At 49.5% G+C, this 17,063-nt stretch overlaps 1 protein-coding gene across 2 annotated transcripts in view; it reads right to left on the minus strand.

Annotated features, from left to right (window-relative positions):
* LOC113971028 (gamma-aminobutyric acid receptor subunit beta-4) overlaps positions 1-17,063 on the minus strand; it is a 70,695-nt gene that overhangs the window by 3,534 nt on the left and 50,098 nt on the right. For both annotated transcript variants that reach the window (XM_027690538.1, XM_027690539.1), the window contains exons 5-7: positions 6,633-6,715; positions 2,280-2,417; positions 625-777 (exon numbers count right to left, since the gene is read on the minus strand). In XM_027690538.1, coding sequence (XP_027546339.1) covers positions 625-777; positions 2,280-2,417; positions 6,633-6,715 — 374 coding nt within the window. The remainder of the gene's footprint in view (positions 1-624; positions 778-2,279; positions 2,418-6,632; positions 6,716-17,063) is intronic.

Below are 17,063 nucleotides of genomic sequence, written 5' to 3' on the forward strand. Positions count from 1 at the left end.
GGAAAACATTCCTTTTTAGGAATGCTTAAGAAGAACTTGGACTTTAACTGGCCCACATTTGCCTTGGCTATGAAGGTCTTCAGCTATAAAAAGTGCCTGTAAGGGGCCTGAACTATCACAAAAATATGTAATGCCCCTTCCTCCCTTTCTTTCATCTTTTAACCATTCACATTCTGCTCTTTGGCCTCCCACCCTCAGCATTTAACATCCAACTAACCAGTCCTGGCACAAAGAGGTGCCCAGATTTGTCTTCTTAAGAAAACCAGCACAAACCAGAGTGCAGGAACCGGTGTGCTCGTGGCATGTCAGAATCCCACATATCTGAGAATCTGTGACCATCCCTGGTTTTGTTTGGAGAGTTTAAATTCCTGTGGTAGAACTTTTACTGACTCAAACAAAACAGACTCCAGCTTGGGAAGTACTAATACTTCTGAACAAAAAACTATAGCTCTTCTGATCAAAAACTTGAAGTTTGCTCTCAGGAAAAAAATGTCCATTTGGGATGACAGCTTTGACAGATCTGTGGGCTTAACTGCTGCCTCATAAAGAAAAGGCATTTTCTTTCTTACAGGTGACCTCCCTCATGGAAACAACTCCTCTGACATACAAAGGGAAGGTACATACCCAGTGCCACTCGTGCAGCAGAAGCATCATAATTGATCCAGAAGGAGACCCAGGACAGGATGGTGATGAGAATAGATGGCATGTAAGTCTGCAGGATGAAGTAACCAATGTTCCTCTTAATCCGAAAACTCAAGGATAGGCGCAGATACGAACCTGCCAACGAGATGTTAAAGGGAGATGTTTGAGAGGAGGGCAAGGCTGTATTTATGGTAAGAGCTCAGGTTAGGAATCGAAATTTTATTTGGAAAATGTTCTCAAGAGGCAGAAATAACGAGAAATCTCTTTTCTTCTTCATTTGTTTATGCAGACTCATCAGTTTTTGAAAGCGGTCTCTTCAGAATCCGCTCAGTTGTCTCAGAATATTAAGAAGAAAGAAACTACATAAGTTACATTATTATATCAGCCACCATGGGAGAATGGCTGTTATTATGGGACCAGCCAATTTGATAGAGACTTACATGGGAGACTTTAACCCTATATCTGGGTGCCATGAGATGATTTTCCAATGTTTCATGTGCTACCTTTGCCTCCAAACAGCAATGAAGATCTGAATCATACTTTTCCCATGCTGTTCTAAAAATGGGTTATGGTCAGGCTGGGCAAATTCAGATGCAAATAGAGTGGTGTTAGTTAATCTGTAGGTCTCTTTTTTATTATTTTCAAGTTGTTGCAACTTCCTCCTAATCTTTTAGCAAACCTAATGAGGATAGTGAGGACAATAAGTACTTTTACAGTCCTTCCACTGGAGCAGGCTAATTTTGACAGAGACTCTTTCATTGCTGTAAAACAAAGTCCGAGTCATTCCTCCTTCCCACCTCTATCCCTTAGGCAACACAGCAGCCTGAAACATGGGTTTAATCCTGGTTTAGCAGCTAAAGTAACAAGATAACAACAGATTTTAATGATCAAGGAGGCAGACTGGGAATAAGGAGGCATTGTTCTCTCACCACCCTGTGCCACTTTAGTAGCTTGAACACAATATCCCACCGGTCTTTTTTTGGAAGGTTTTACATATTTAGACTGCAAACTTCTTCTGGAGGAATACTGCCTCTTGTAGTGGGTCTCTGGATTGCCATTGCAATGGGACCCTGCTCTCAGCATGCCCCCGAGACACTGCTGGAACAACATCACCATCTGCCACCACTGCTGATACCCTCGGGCTGTGTTTTCATGGCACTTCAAAAGTTGTCCTGTTTAACAGGTGTGGGGTTTGCTGTTTTGGCAGTGAACCCTACATCACAGCAAAGACAGCAACCAAAATCCAAACCCCTCCAACTTGCCAGCTGGCAGCATCTGAATCGTCCCAGGTATTCTCACCAAATCTTTTTACTGCCCTGTACAGATGGGTTTGCATAATTTCATGAGCCACTTGCTTTTCAATGGATATATTCTTCTTCTTACTATTGCACCTACATTAGACCCAGGTGTACACCACATAAAAATTAGATAAAGGCTGAGAACCTTCTAAAGAGGTTCTGGTTTGAGCCCAGTTGATGTTTTGACTTAGAAAGGAGAACAATTGCAGCAAAGAAAATGATCCTGTAAGTCTTTGAGGAGGAGCAGCTGAAAAAAAACCAAACAACCAAAAACCAGGAAAGTTGGCAGACCCAGAAGATGCCTCTTTTCTAAAGGAACAGAAGCCTAGGTTGACTCACCAGTGGTGAAGACCACTTCCCTGCTGACCAGCCTCTGCTCAATGATGGTGAACTGGGGCAGCTCAAGCACCTCCATCCCTGTGACAGCAGAATCATTTCCTTGCCAGAAGAAGACAATGTCATCAACCGTGTAACCATCTGCAGAGAGGAGAAAGCACAGAGGGAGAACTGAGCTGACAAACTGGACCAGGTGACACCCCCTCATTTTCACTAAGGTGATCTGGAAAAGGATCCAAAACAAAGTCCACACCATCAGACAGCAAGCTTAGACCCTCCCTCTCCAGTACTCTTCTTCTTCAGCTGAGCTTGGCAGTACAGTGCCCAGGAGAAGTGGAAAATATTGGTCAGAACACCCACTTCTGGCTAGAATTCAGGAGAAAAAGGTGAGACATGGCCCATCAAGCCTTGACTTGTGCTACATAATCTCCATGCCTGACATGGCAGGGACTTGTGCACCAGAAGCCTCTGTCAAATGCACCAAACACAGCATTCTGCTTTTTAAAAACTGCCTGCTTTTACCAGGAGGGGGAGACCACACAATATAGACTGGTGGGGACTGGGTAAGCAGGGCACTGCACTGTTAAAAACTCCCAGAGACAGAAAGATATACAACAGCAGTTGAAAAGAAGTTTGAAGATCAGAGCACCTTCCTCTTCCAAGTAATCCCAGTTGAAATTGGGATACAAGAAGTGGACAGAGTCTCTGAGATTGGGGGCTGCTTTTACCAAGTGCTGGCTGAGAAGGGCAGTAATGGGACAAGAGAGGAAGGGGAGTCAGGCTCGTAACAAATATTTACCCCTTGCATTTCAGGGTAGTGGGTTTGTTGACTCAGCCAAGGGTACAGCCTCTTACTTTAACCCCAAACTATACACACCAAACAGGGCCGCATGGGCTGGAAACATGGGCTGAGGAACCCAAAGCCACAGTCTCAGGGGAAAGATCCCCCCCCCCACAGATGCTCTGGACTCGTGGCAAACAAGTGGAGAGGCCAAGGGGATGACACCATCCAGCTCCCCTCCCATCAGTGTGATGTTCACTGCCTTGCCTGCTGCCCTTGTGGGCAAGGATTCATCTCCACTTGAAAATTCACACCTCTTGTGGCATGAGGTGTTTAGGAGCCCTGTGGCTGTTGCTGCACAGGGGGTGGCCTCATATTCCCAGTGGAGTGCAGAGCTGCACGGGAGCACCTCTGGGTGCAATGGGATAGGCACAGGCTGTGGTACAGCAGAGTGCAAGGCTGCCTTGAGAGCCTGAGCCTCACCTGTGCCCACAGAGAGCTTTTATTCGGCGCCTGCACTGCAGCACAGCAGCCTGACTTATCCACACGCCCTCGCAGCACAGAGGCAGCTGGCTGGCAATGCCCAGCAAGGCTAACACCCACTAAGGAGGGCTGCCACCAAAACCAGCACCACTGGATTAGTGGGATCAAGGGAACAAAGAGTCCTGTTGAATATAACATGAAGGAGAAATTCTTCTCCCTAGCCTTAGGAGCCAAGGGTACCCCAGATCAGAGCAGAACCTTCGAGGATGGTCTCATTCTGCAGCTCCTGAGTGGACAAAGGGCTCAGCAACCTGGTCTGATCTCAGAGCTGACCCTGCCTTGAGCTGCAGGCTGGACTAGAGACATCCCAAGGCCTCTTCCCGAACTGAATTATTTGATGACTGTGCAGTCTCCAAGCCCACATCCTGTGCTCTCAGTCATTACCACGCTTATTCATGGGTGCTAAAAAAATAAAACCAATCTTCCAAATGCCATGCCACATCTGCTTCTGATGTAAATCAGCTAAGCCAGGGCTCCACCTCTTCCCCCAGCTGGCACGCTCCTGCTCCCACAGCAGTAAGTGGTAAAGCCCCCACACCCGTGAGCCCACCCTCAGGTTTATCCTCTCATCTGCTGCAGACACTGGGATGTTGTCACTGCCTGAATACCCCAGCTCTGTGCACAGGAACTGCTGTTTGCATCTGGATGCAGCATCTCTCCCAGAGCACTCAGACCCAGGGTGGGAAGCAGCAAGAAACAGCCAAGTCCCCCACTCCTCCCCGTGGCTGATTCCAGCAGCTCCAACACTCTCACAGCTAAAAACGCTGTGTGCAATTTTACATTCGAATTCATCTGGCTCAGACTTTCAGCCTCTGATGGTTGCTCTGAATTTCTCCAGGAGGTTCCCAAGCCCTTTCCACCCAGCGCTCCCCCTCTGCAGAGGTGCACCCAGCCTGTAAACAATTCACCTCTCCACCTCCTTTGCAGTAAACAAACCAGACTGAGCTATTGAGGTTTCTCGCTGCAAAACATCTGCTCTGAACCGCTTTTGAGCATCTTTCCTCAAACTCTTCCAATTTGCCAAATTCCTTTCAAAATTCTGGAACCCAAATACAGACAGAGCCCCTTTCCCCCCCCCTCACCAGCATCATACTTAGAGGCCAGTCGATTCTCTGCTCTGCCCCACGGCTCCCCTGGTTTATACAAGCCAGGCTCACTCACTCCAGCCCTTTTTGCCAGAGCCATGAACCCTCCCGCCATGGTGCTCAGGGCTCCCATCCTTCCAGCACCTCCCCACGAGGGTCCAAGCCCCTGGGGGTGGCAGCCTGGCCCTGCCCTCCCACGCCCAGACCTCTGCATTCATCAGTATTCCAACACATTCCGGATGGATTCGAACCGGGAAGGATTCAAACGTGCAGCAAGCCAGCCCCGCACGCTGCTGTCCTCATCATCCACAAATTTAACAGCAGTGACTTCAAATTTACTTCCTGAGCAGCAACGCAAATGTCAAATTACAGTAACTAATTTTAGGAGGTTTTGCAGTTTAACTAGCTCTGTTCCATTTATTCACTGACCCGCTGGTATCGGGTACCAATTTTTTGTATTTTTATTTTTTATTATGGTGTTATGCAATGTGAAATCAAATGTGTTTTTTTCGGGAAGCCATTTTTCAAAAGTGTTTCAAAAGGGAAAGGTTGTTCGGTCTAAAAATAAAGGCTCTGCTTTGATTTCTAGCTTTAAAAAGAAAACCAAATTTCCATTTTCCTTTTTAAAAGGTAAATGAACTTCCACAAAGACAAGTCGTTTCAATCTGAAATATCAAAAAGTATTGATATGACATCTTAAAATGTCAGATTAACAGCCTGTTTGCAGCCTGCCTCATCAGGTTTTTGTTGAATCCTGGCACACGGATGGGCAGGGGCATAGGGGGTGAGGGCTACTTTTGGGGTGGAGGGATGGGATCAACAGGCAGTGCCAGCACTGGCTTTTCTCCTGCAGGGAAGTGTCTTGAGCTGCTGTGGGGCAGGAGACCCCATCTGCCTGCTGCTGCTTCACAAACCCAGCAGCCCTGCACCACAAAAGGGCTATTTCTCTGAGGTTTGGGTTGATTTTCTTTTTAATATACTTCGGGATTTAATCCAGCCATAAGACCACCATTATTCCAGAGTTGTGTGGTCTTGGAAGCAAAGAAAATGGAGCCCTGCAGATTTTGAATGCGCAAGTAAAAGACAAAAGCTCTGAGGAAGGAAGCAACTGAACCTCTTCATCTCTGCCTGGATCTCAGGAATATTGTAAGGAATCGTAGCTTCAACTAACAAATTGGCTTGACATGACCCATTAAGAACAAAATCACAACACGGGGAACTGTGGGTAATTCTCTGCCTTCTGTTTTCTTGGTTGTACTGTAAACTATTCTCAAAATGCTAAGGAGTGCCAGGAATGACATGACATGGCATCAGTGCCTCCAGCAGGACCTAATTTCCATCCCATTACCCGCCACACCAAGAGCTGCAGTGGCAGCACATCCAGAGGCCCAGGCATGGGCAGGACGGGCACCTTCCCACTATGGGTGCTGTGGGACCTCCTGGATGGGAACAGCAATTCCCTGAGAATCACCACTGAAGGTGCATCATCATTAACTGTGAGATCTGCTGCTCTGGACAACTCCTGGAGGGAAGCTGCAGTGCATTTTTATGAGGGAGAGCTGGACCTCCTCTGCCAGCGCAGTTGGAAGAGGATTTCCGTAGGATTCAAGGGAAGATCCAGGCAGGGAGGGACTGTGGGAGGGTTTGGGTCCCACCTCCCACACAGAGTAGAGCCAGGCTCCAGTGAGGACAGGTTCCCAGGGCTTCCTTAGGGCTGGTCACTCCCGAGAGTGATTTTAATGCCCAGCCTGCCGCTGGAGCTACGTTTGCCTGGGCACTTCCCCCACGAGGTCCCCTCAGGATAAAATTTGGATGAGGGAGCCTGGTCCTGCCCCAGGGAACACCCCTCCAGGATGGGTGGCCTGTAAGGAGGCATCCCAAGAGCGGGAAGCTGTGGCTGGGGCGGGTGGCATCAGGTGGCACCGCGCGGGCAGGAGGAGTACGCACAGCTCTCGATCTCCAGCGTGCAGTTCTGCTGGTCCAGGGGGTACCTCCGCAGGTCCATCATGCAGGCGGCCGTGGTGGTGATCCTGAAAGGAGAACAGAGGGGGGGAGAAAAAAAAATAAAAATCAGTTGTGTCTGGGTTTTTTAGTTACCACAAAAAAAAAAAAAAAAGGAGAAATGAAAGGCAGAAGCGAAAGTCAGGCAGCATTTGGGGCCGCTGTTTCCCTGGAAACCAGGGAGATCCGCGGTGGGAGGTGTGCAGGGCGGGGGGCTGGATGCGGCTCACCCCCAGCGGCACACGGCACAAACCCTCCGTGACTCACGTCAGCGAGGCAGCGTCTCTATTAACCGGGTGGGGAGGGATTTGTGTGTTCCTCCTCTGTCTCTCCCTTGGGAGAGACAAAGAACCCGGGAGTAGGCAGAGCTATGGCTGGGGGGGAAGAGGAGAGGCATGTCCGTATGTAAGAGGGAGAGAGCCAACGTGTGTCCGTGGAGCAGATGATGTATCGATTGAATCTCCCAGCAGTGACCTGTGGAGAAGGATATCTGACCACATCATCATCCCCCTTCCTGCCCTAATTGCCCCAACGACCCTAATTGCAGCCCCCCCACTGTACCCATGTGTGCACTGCCCCATCCAAAGCCCAGACCCCGCTGGCAGAGCCCTCCTGCTCCTGTGGGCTCACGGCTCCGGCACTGGAGTCACTTGTGAGCAAACAATTGTGGGATCCAGACTCATGAAAGACACAGGGGTGGGTGGGTATGCAGCCCCTGGAAAATAAGTATGTGGGGAGAATGAAGGTGGGTGTTGCTCTGGGGGTGTTGGAGCACGGGGTGGGGGCAGAGCAGTTCAGTGGTGAGGTTCAGACGAGGCTGCGAGGAGGGTTTGTGTGTGTCGCACGTTGTACATGCAGGAGCATCGCTCTCCGGGATGGGGAATTTTGGGCTGGGATAGATAAGGCACAAGGGCATGAAGCAGGGACAGAGCTAACTCACCAGCCTGGCAACACCTCCCTGGAGTTGACAGGCTGCCCCTATTTCTCAAATATATTGCTCCCTCGCCCCTTAATGCAGTTTTCTTCCTGTGCGATATATGCGTGCAGAGTGCTGAAGAGGGGGGAGAGATTGGTGCATTCTCCCCCTATTTTTTTCAATTAACCATCTGGAAGGCATTAATCAAGCTACACATTTTTTACTATGCAGGCATAACCAGTGAACTGTTAACGAGAAAGCTTCATCTTCTGAGCCCTGTGGCCCGGGAGAGAGAAAAGACAGGAAAAAAGAAAAACAAGAAAGCAGAGAGAATGAGATGGCGAACCAGTGAGAAAGAAGGGGAAAAAAATAGAAAAAACCCCATCAATGGTAGAAAAAGAGACCAGAAAGGGGGAGGGAATGGGTGAAGCTGGACAGAAATTTGGAAATGGGAAGGGGGGAGGAAGAAGGTGGGGGAACAAGCACCCATGGGAGAGGGCTGCCCCAGTGGGGGTATCGGGGCAGGGGCTGTGGCAGGGCAGGCTGGCAGCCCCGCAGAGCTGCTGGCTCTTTAAGAAATCTCGTGTGCTAAATTTATCTTCTCTGCTGTCTGTGAAGTCTGTTTGTAGGAGATGAAGCCTTGAGGAGAGCCTTTGCCACTGCCTGCCGTGCTATAAATAGATCTGAAGAGACGAAGGGAATTTATATATATCCTCACTGGGTCTAGATACAACACTGCAACTGCCCTCTCTCCGAGCAGGGGGCCCAGGCGAGCTCTTAACCCTTTTATCTGTAATGCAGTTGGGGTGGAGGAGAAAGCTCAGAGGGGGAGAAGGATAACAGGACAAAAGCCACTTAAAAATTGCCACCGTGGCTTTGGGATTGCATGCAGCGCTTTTACAGCCTCCCAGCTTGGCACCTCCAGGAGGGCAGCTGGAAACACAACGCCTCTCCCACCCTAATCCTCCTGGACTGGGGTAACAGGGCACAGGAGACCACGGTGGGGAGAGGGGTGGGAGGCAGATCCAAAGCACACCCCGGGGGGGAGCTGCAACCTTGCCAGGAAAGCCCAAGGTGGGAGGTGCAGAGCCCATCCTGGCCAGGTCTCAGACCAAGGAGTCATGCACGGGGATGACTCATCCCCCGATGCCGCACACAGCACTCACTATATATATTATACTGCACCCCTGGGAAATGGCAGTTACAAATGCGTTTTCCTGTTTTCCCTAAAGTGCGAGATGCAAAAAAAAAACGTATTTAAATGAAAATTTTCCACCCCATTTGTGGACCCCGTGGGCTAAAAAACCTTTGCACGGCGTCCATCCCAAAATTGCAGCCTGGCTGGCTGAGTTGGCCGCACAAAGGACATCCAGGATTCCGCCTTTTGTGCTCAGAGAGGGACCCTCCCGCCAGGATTCGCTTATCACCTGCAGTGCTGGTTGGAGATGCAGAGTGTGACACAGTGAGATATGGCCACCACACTCCATGCACCAAACCCTGCTCGCAGGAACAGCCGGCATAAATCCAGAGCCACTCCAGTGATTTTTGCAAGATCACACCAATTTGGATCAGCAGAGATTTACAGAGGGCAGAATTTGTCCCTGTTGATTCAAAAAGAAGAGAGCCACGGGCCAGGTAGGACAGAAAGGAGAAAAACAAGATTAAGAGGACGTCTGTCCTCAAAAGCTGGATAATTTCCTTTTCCTTCTGATTAAAGGGCTGGTTTCTCCACACCACATAGCTCAGCACCCTCCAGAGGTACCCCAGTGAGGTGCAGGTCACAAAATCCTGGTGATCTGCCCACATAACGCGGCTTGGGCAGGTGAACATTGGAACCTTGTCAGGTTTTGCTGTGATTTTGAAGCAGAGGTAGCACAGCTCTCTGCGGCTGTGCTGGGCTGTAGCCACCTGCTCCTCCAGAGCACTTCAGCTGCAGTGCCTGGCAAGCCCAGGGATGACAGCAGCACAGGAGCACCTGGATGTGGGGGTCCTGAAGTGTAACAAGATTCAAGAGGCACCAGGTCCAGCTCAGGTCCTGCCTCTGGGCTTCCTAGAGCCTGATAAATCAGCCCAAACTTGCTTTATCACTTAGGATAAAGCAAGTGATATCCCAGAGAGGATGGGGGTGTTTCAATTTTTAGACTTCAGACCTTAAAAAGTATACAGGACACCAGTTTCCCTTTGCTATATCCTGCTCCAAGTCCATGGGTGTCCCACAGCATCCCACAGCTTTTCATAGCACCTGCCACCATTTGTGCAATGCCCACCTGCAGCCTCTGAGGCTGACTCACCATCCACTTGCTCCTAGAGAGGCCAACAAGAGCTTTCTCAAGCTCCTTTGGTGGCTGTGTACTATGGGCAGCTGGGACTCATGAAGGGATGAAGAGGCTTCATGCACCTCTGGCAGTCAGAGGGGGATGTAAGCAAAACTCAGTCACCCCAGTGACCTTTTGGGGTCACAACACATGCCATCTCTGGCCCAGAAGGCCACAGGACCAACCTTTGCCTCATGCTTTGATGGGTATAACCGCATTACCTTGATATGCTCTGAGCTGTTGGCTGAAGAGATGTGTTTACTTGGCTCATGGAAGACTGCATGGGGAGGACTGGATGGAGAGATGGATGGGGGGATCCTGTCTCAACAGGGTTAACAGGCAATCAAAATGGAAGGAAAGTAAGAGATGGAAAAACAAGGAGAGGATGAGCATCGACGGGGGAGGCAGGAGGGGACCTGAGAGACAGGAGAGCAGATAGTGCAGGACAGGCCACCAGGGTAAGGGAACAGAGGAGAGGGATCAGGGAATGAAAGGAATAAACCAGCCCGGGGAGGAAAAGCTGGAGAAGAATGAGAAGTTAAAAGACAGAAAGCAGAGGAGTGGATACTCATTCTGTGAGAAGGGAAATGAGGAGACAGACAGCAAACCATCACCCTGTAAACAGCTCTAGACAGAGCACACTGCCTCCAGAAGACACAACCACAGTGAAAGGGAGCGGGGACCAGAGGGAACGCCAGGGAAGGATGCCACCTTCCCCGTGGCGTTAGCATGAGGCGCTGGCGCCCGGCCAGGCTGCATCTTCTCCCTCCCCCTCCTCCTCTCCCGCTTCTCTGCCCACCTCCCTCCCCGTTTGAATTCAGAAATTTGTGTGGTGTGAAATGTCCTCTGCTTTGACGGCGATTCACAGAGACACTGCCCGTGGAGGGGAGAGCCTGCGCCGGGCACGGGGAGCTCGCTGAGGCATCCACATCCACCCCCTTCCAGCCGCCGAGCCCGGCCACCACCCTCCCCCCGCTCCAGCTCCAGCTCCCCCTCCCTCCCTCAGTCTCTGCCCACCCCACAGGCTCAGCTCACCCCACAACCTTTACAGCTTCTTCCCCACTTTCATCCCCTTGCCCTAATTGTTCCTCCTGAGGTCTGTAGGCAGTCCTGCTATGAAGCAGCCAAGTCCTCGCTGCCCTGCTGCCCCACTGCACAGCTGGCTGGCAAACACAGTTCATCTGGGGGGAGAACGTGATGGGGAGAAACCACTGTACATCTCAAAAAAAAAAAAAAAAAAAGAAAAGGGGACATGTATGTGATGTTGAGCAGCTCTGGCAGGCTGTGGGCTGATGGAAATCCTCTGCCAGCATGGAGTGGATCAAGCAGAAGCCAAAGCAACGTGGATACCTCACTCTGGAGAGTGCCCTTCACTCCCAGGAGAGGTAGAGACCACCTCTAGGAAAACTGCCATGGAGCTCCAAGTCACACAGGGCTAGTTCTGGATCTCTGTCACAACGAGGAAAGCTGTGCCCACTTGGAGCTTGTGTGGACAAAGCAGAGGCTGGCACAGAAAGGGTGATGCAGCCTTGACTGCTGCCCCTCTGCCTGCTCTGCTCCCCGAGCCCAGAGCACAGCAGCACAGCCCCATCACAGCTGCAGCTCAAAAGGGAACGCTCAAGTTCCTGCAAACCATCAGTCCTCCACAAATATTTCAGTTCCCTGACACGAACACCACCAGCCATTTCATTCCCTCTCTGATCCTCCTCATCACTGTTTATTTATTAATGGCTTCTTCTGTCTTATTTAGAATGATTATATAAGTTCACAGACATAGAGTAGCTTTGAGCTCCAACCTGCCATTAAAACCTGGTGTGGTCAAACGCCTTCTTTCCATCTCCTCCTTATTCTGTTGCTGGTTACCTTCAAGGTAGCTGCCCATTCAGCTCCTGCCCCATTCAGATGTCCCTTTACCAAACTTCAGCTCTGAAGGCCCTCAGCCACCCATCCAGATCATCTCCAGTATGTTGGGAGAACCAAGCTCACTAGCCACAAGCATAAGGGGTAAAAAATTACTTCCCCAAAATATGATCTGTTTTAAAAGGAGTAAGTCCAGACTCTCTAAGGAGGACTGGATAGAAAAGAGGGGAAGACTATTACCTTTGAGACATTCCTAAAACAAAGGTGGTCCCTTAAGCTCATCCTCACAAAATAAACCACTGCACTGTCTGTATTATAACTTCATCTGTACCAGCAAACTAAACATTCCTGGCACTGTTTTCTGAGGCCAGTGTCAACTGGTATGGAACAATCTCTGTCTACATTTAAATTCTTACCCCACAGAAAAAGGGTCTGGCTACAGGCAGAAAGCCTGTTGAGAATGGTCACCAGCCTCTGCTGTGCTCCAGCTGGGAAATACCTGACAGAATGTTTATAGACACAGAGCAAATCCAGGAGACAAACTGACTATTGTGGGACACTGAGGTTCAGTGTCCAGGAATATTCCCTGATACCTTTGGCTTCAAAAGGATGCTGACCAAAATTCAGTATGGATGAGAACAGGAGCATAGTGCAAATTCCCCCATTAAATTCCATTCTAAATCAAGGGAAAACACAGCCAAGAATCACTTTACCCTATTTTACAGTCATGGATTAAGTGCCACTATGCAGGGACTAACACAAACACTCTCACAGCAAAAGATAAACATTTAAGTTGCTATTTGCAACTTTTTGGATTCCAGATCTCCTGAGAAGCTAAAGATGCTCCTGTCCCCTCAGGATCCAGACTCCCAAAGCTCTCAACAGTTTGCAGCAATAAGGAGAAGGGATGGAAGCAGCTCAGGTTTCACAGGACTTAGGTAGGCTTGTCCCATGGGGCAAGTGAGACTCCCAGGGGAATTCTGGTGACTAAGAGGCAGAAAGAGAGGCAGAATTACTGTTTTGCTAAACATGGGAATAAAAGCAAAACTGAATTCTTATTCTCCACTCTACATTCTCAAAGTCAGCCATAAAAACGTGCTGGCAAATGTCACCTTCTGCCTGGCAGTAAGCACAAACTTCGAAGGGCCTGGAGGGATTTATAAGTCTGGTGAATTTTGCCATTCTTTTAACACAGACTGATCTTTGCAAACTCCTGGAGGTCATGACTGAACCAAGAGCAAGGCAAGGATATGGAATATTTTCCCCTTGTGTCTGTTTGCCTAAAATTGACTCCATAAGCCTTGGCACAATCCTGCTAAGGTCACTGTTTCCAAAAGCACCTGTGCTTGCATAGGCATCCCTTGATAAATAACAGTGTGCACTGCACTCAGATGGAAGAGGGGAAAAAAAAGCTTTTTCTAAACTAGTACTCAGGGTACCAGTCACCTAAATCAACCATTTTTCCACCCTGAGAGAGTACAAAGCAGAGTTGCCTTAACTGCAAGGTTTTGCTTTTCTGCCCCTTTATTCTATCCCAAATGCACTGTATGTCTGGCCAGTCACCAACTGGACTGGGAGACAAGAAAATCCCAGGTGGAACACCTTTAAAGAGTGTCATTTGTTATGGTTGCTGCAGATACCAGTGACCTGCGCTTAACAGAGATATCTCCCTGCAGCAGCATCAGGTTGGGCTAAGCTGCATTAATAAAACAGCAACCCAAAACTTAGACCTGTGGGACGTGGCAAAGAATAGGCCAAGTCCAGGGATGGGCTTAGAGGGGTGGCTGGGATAGGACAAGCAGGAAGACTAAGAGGTGCTGCCAGGGTGAGCTGGGGCTTCAGAGCATGCCAGCTGTGACAGTGATCTGTCAGGAGACAGTGGATACTCCTTTGAGGTGGTGCAACCTTAAAACACTCATTCACCACACCCTTGACCTCCATCTGTGCTAACAAACAAGTCAGACTTATAGGAGATGTAGCACAGGCAGCAATTCAGCCAGACCCTGGTGGTGCTTGCCTTTGTTCTTGCAACATTAAGGAAGGAGAAGCAGCTCTGGTTTGCTGCTTTGCCCTGCTTGAGTGACCTCCAACTTCTTCCACAGCTTCCAAGATTATTCAGAAGTTCCATATCATTAAACTTTCTTCCACTGTTTCCTGTTAAATCCCCGATCCCGATTCTAGGAGGTAAAAAATGAGAGGAGGATCTTTCCTCAGCCTCAGCTGGGGAGCTGAGCTCGTAATTAAATCCTCATTTCCTCTCACCCACCTAACAAACTCTTCTCCAACCTCCACATCTTTGTGCTAAGGAGCTGGGCCAAGGCAGAGCTCTGTGGTGAGAGCAGGACAAGGTTGCAGAACTAGCTCCAAGGGGGTGGATGGATGGATATAAGTCCAACTCTTTGCACCCAAGCTGACAAGGGAGAGATTTCTGTTGCCTTTGGCGAACCCGTGGAGGGAGCAGGGAGAGCTCCTAGAGACAGGGCAGAGCCTGATTCATCTCTCACATTTCCAGAGAAACCTCTCTCAGGGAGGGAAAGGGAAGCAAAAAAAGAGGATTTATTCCTGTGAGATGGGAAAAGAAAATTGCTCAGTGGTCTCAGCACAGAAAAAAAAAAATCCTCAGTCTTAAAAACTCCTCCATCTAACCCATCAGGCCACCTTGTCTGCAGAAAATCACATAACACCCATGGAGAAAATGAGGACATGGCTGAAAACAGCTGGTTTCAAGTGAGACAGGAGCAGGAGAAACCTTCCTATAGGCTGGAGAGCTAAATAATCCCAGGGTGGGACCTGGGGAGGGTATTACTGACAGGGCTGGGTCCTGGTCAAGCAGCAGGTTGGAGATGGGGGCTATGAAGGAGCCCCCAAAGATGAGCTCCAGCAGGACCCTGGCCATGGGGAGCAGGCAGGGCAGCCCTGGAGGCTCTGACAACGTGGGTGCAATGCTTGTCACAGGTCTGTCAACCTGCCCTGCCTCCCTGGGCAAGGTGAGCCAGAGGTGGTGCCCAGGAACGAGGTCTGGTCCACAAGTGGGTCAGCAGTAACTGGCTGCAATGAGAGACATCCTCCAGGAGCAGCTGACTGATGAGAACTCACCAAGAAAAGCAGAAACAAAGGGCAGCCCAAGCAGACACAGCCAGCTCCTCTCACTTTCAAACTGCAAACCTGGAGTTGTTTGAAGCGTGACCGTTCTCTCCCCCTTGCTTCAAGCACTGAACAGGTACTTACACTGATGAGGACAGCAGGGCTCTGCCTCCCCAGGCTCCCCACATGCCTTGGCACCTCTGCGTGCTCCCACACTGACTCATCTCCAAAACACACCTCGCTACATCATCGTGGACAGGGATACAACAACTGACAACACACACGCACACGTTTCCCACCAGCACTCCCACCTTCGCAGGAGGAGATCCCTCCTTCTCCCTGCACAGGATTCAGTCTCCATCATCAAATTCCTCTGCAGTTTTCCAGTTGCTCAGTTTACACTGCCTGGGCTCCTCGCCAGCCAGGCATCACATCTCGTTTGCTGTCCACCCTGCTTCCCACCAGCCCAGCTACCCCTCGAGTTCAGGGACACATCCCGGGCTCCTCAAATCACCTGTTTTGCTGAAATCCAGTTTTGTCCCTAATTAGAATGAAATCAAATAGCTTCAAGATTTCCCTGAAGGGTTTTTAAAGCCGGTTTCAAATACGATTTCCAATTACCATCCGAGAATTTCAGCATTGTTACAGTTGTTTCTATTTTTAGGTCTCTGAAAACAGACAGCAAAATACTGGCAACATCAGCACTTGACCAGTGTCAACTTGTTTCACTACCAAATAGATGCTACATGGTCTAGAAAAGGAAATAAAAATCTCAGATTGTAATGTGTAGCTTGTATGTGTGACAATGTAAAGCTTATTGAATATTGTGGCAGGGGTGGGCTAGACAGTCTCTGGAGGTCCAGAGAAAGCCTTGGCAATTCTTCATCTTAGACATCAGTACTGGTTCCAAAGCAGCTTGAAATAGTGAGGGAAATATTGACATAAGTGAAACATTTTCTACATAAAACCAGGAGTAAAACATGGACATTCTCTGAAATGCTTTTTCTTAAGTGAAAAATTTCTCCCTAATTTTTTGATTTTTTTTGCTTAAAATTTGATGAAACTGATGCAATTTCTGGCCAAAAAAAAAGAAAAAAAGCCATTGGGAGGAAAAATATATTAAATTCAGCCAGTGCTATCCAGCTTTTCCTCACTATTTTATCCACCTCCCTCCAATACCCAGTAGCTGACTGCTTTGTCTTTGTGGGTAGCACCTTTAAGCCTCCCTTTATACTGGAGAATTTCCACAGCATTTCAGCACTTCCCTGTTTCATGCCATGGCTCTCCTGTGCTTCACTTTTCATTCCCACAAGGTGTTCACGGGTCAGGTGAGTTCAGGCACCTTCATGCCAGGTTACACCTCGTGCATCCTCCCATCCCACTGGGTGTTTGCAGAGGTAACAGTGCCCTCTGGGCTCAATCTGGGCTCCAGGCCCCTCCTTGGCCCTGTGGGATTTGTGCCATCTGCCAGCCCGTTGGGGAAGGGGGTAGGGAACACCAGCCCTGCCTGCAGCCCCGCAGCATCCCGGCATCACCCCTGCTCGTGCATTCCTTTTGCTGGAGACCTGGCAACCAGCTTTTAATCTGAGCCCAGTGGGATTTAATTTTGGAGTAAGCTTTTTGTACTGAGTGCTTTCCTGAGCTGCAGCTCCGTCACATCTGCTGCCCTCCCTTCAGCCGTTAATTTGCTAATTCCACCCAAACCAAGAATATGCTTTTCTGACACTCAGCTTTCACAGCAGGTCAGAGGGCTTCATTTACTCATGCAAACAAGTTATCTGGAGCCTGATCTTGTTCTCCCTGAAGTCAGAAACAAAATACCCATTGACTTGGGTGCGAGCTGAGTTGGACCTTGGGGTCTGATCCAGGGCTGGAGCCCGATCCTGCCGGTCCATGGAGCACTTGCTGAAGGCAGGGGCCTACCAGGGTGCCACCCTCCCTGGTCTCTGACATCAGAGACTGCTGGAAAGAAAAATGACTGTGTTGTGCCACAAATAGCATGATTGAGTCACTTTGCTACAGGATCAGCTCAAAGGAGGGGGAAGTGGCTGGCGAGAAGGTGGCAGGAGAAGGAGCGGAGATGTGGGATCTCGCTCAGGGAAAAACAAACAGGCAAACAAAGGAAAAGGAACAGGGATTGCCCCCTTTGGCCTTCTTCCATCAGGGCAACTCCATTTTACAAATTCTACCTCAAAATTCAAG

Source organism: Neopelma chrysocephalum, unplaced genomic scaffold (assembly GCF_003984885.1).
Source record: "Neopelma chrysocephalum unplaced genomic scaffold, ASM398488v2 Primary Assembly neopelma1_81, whole genome shotgun sequence".
Taxonomy (NCBI): Eukaryota; Metazoa; Chordata; class Aves; order Passeriformes; family Pipridae; genus Neopelma; species Neopelma chrysocephalum.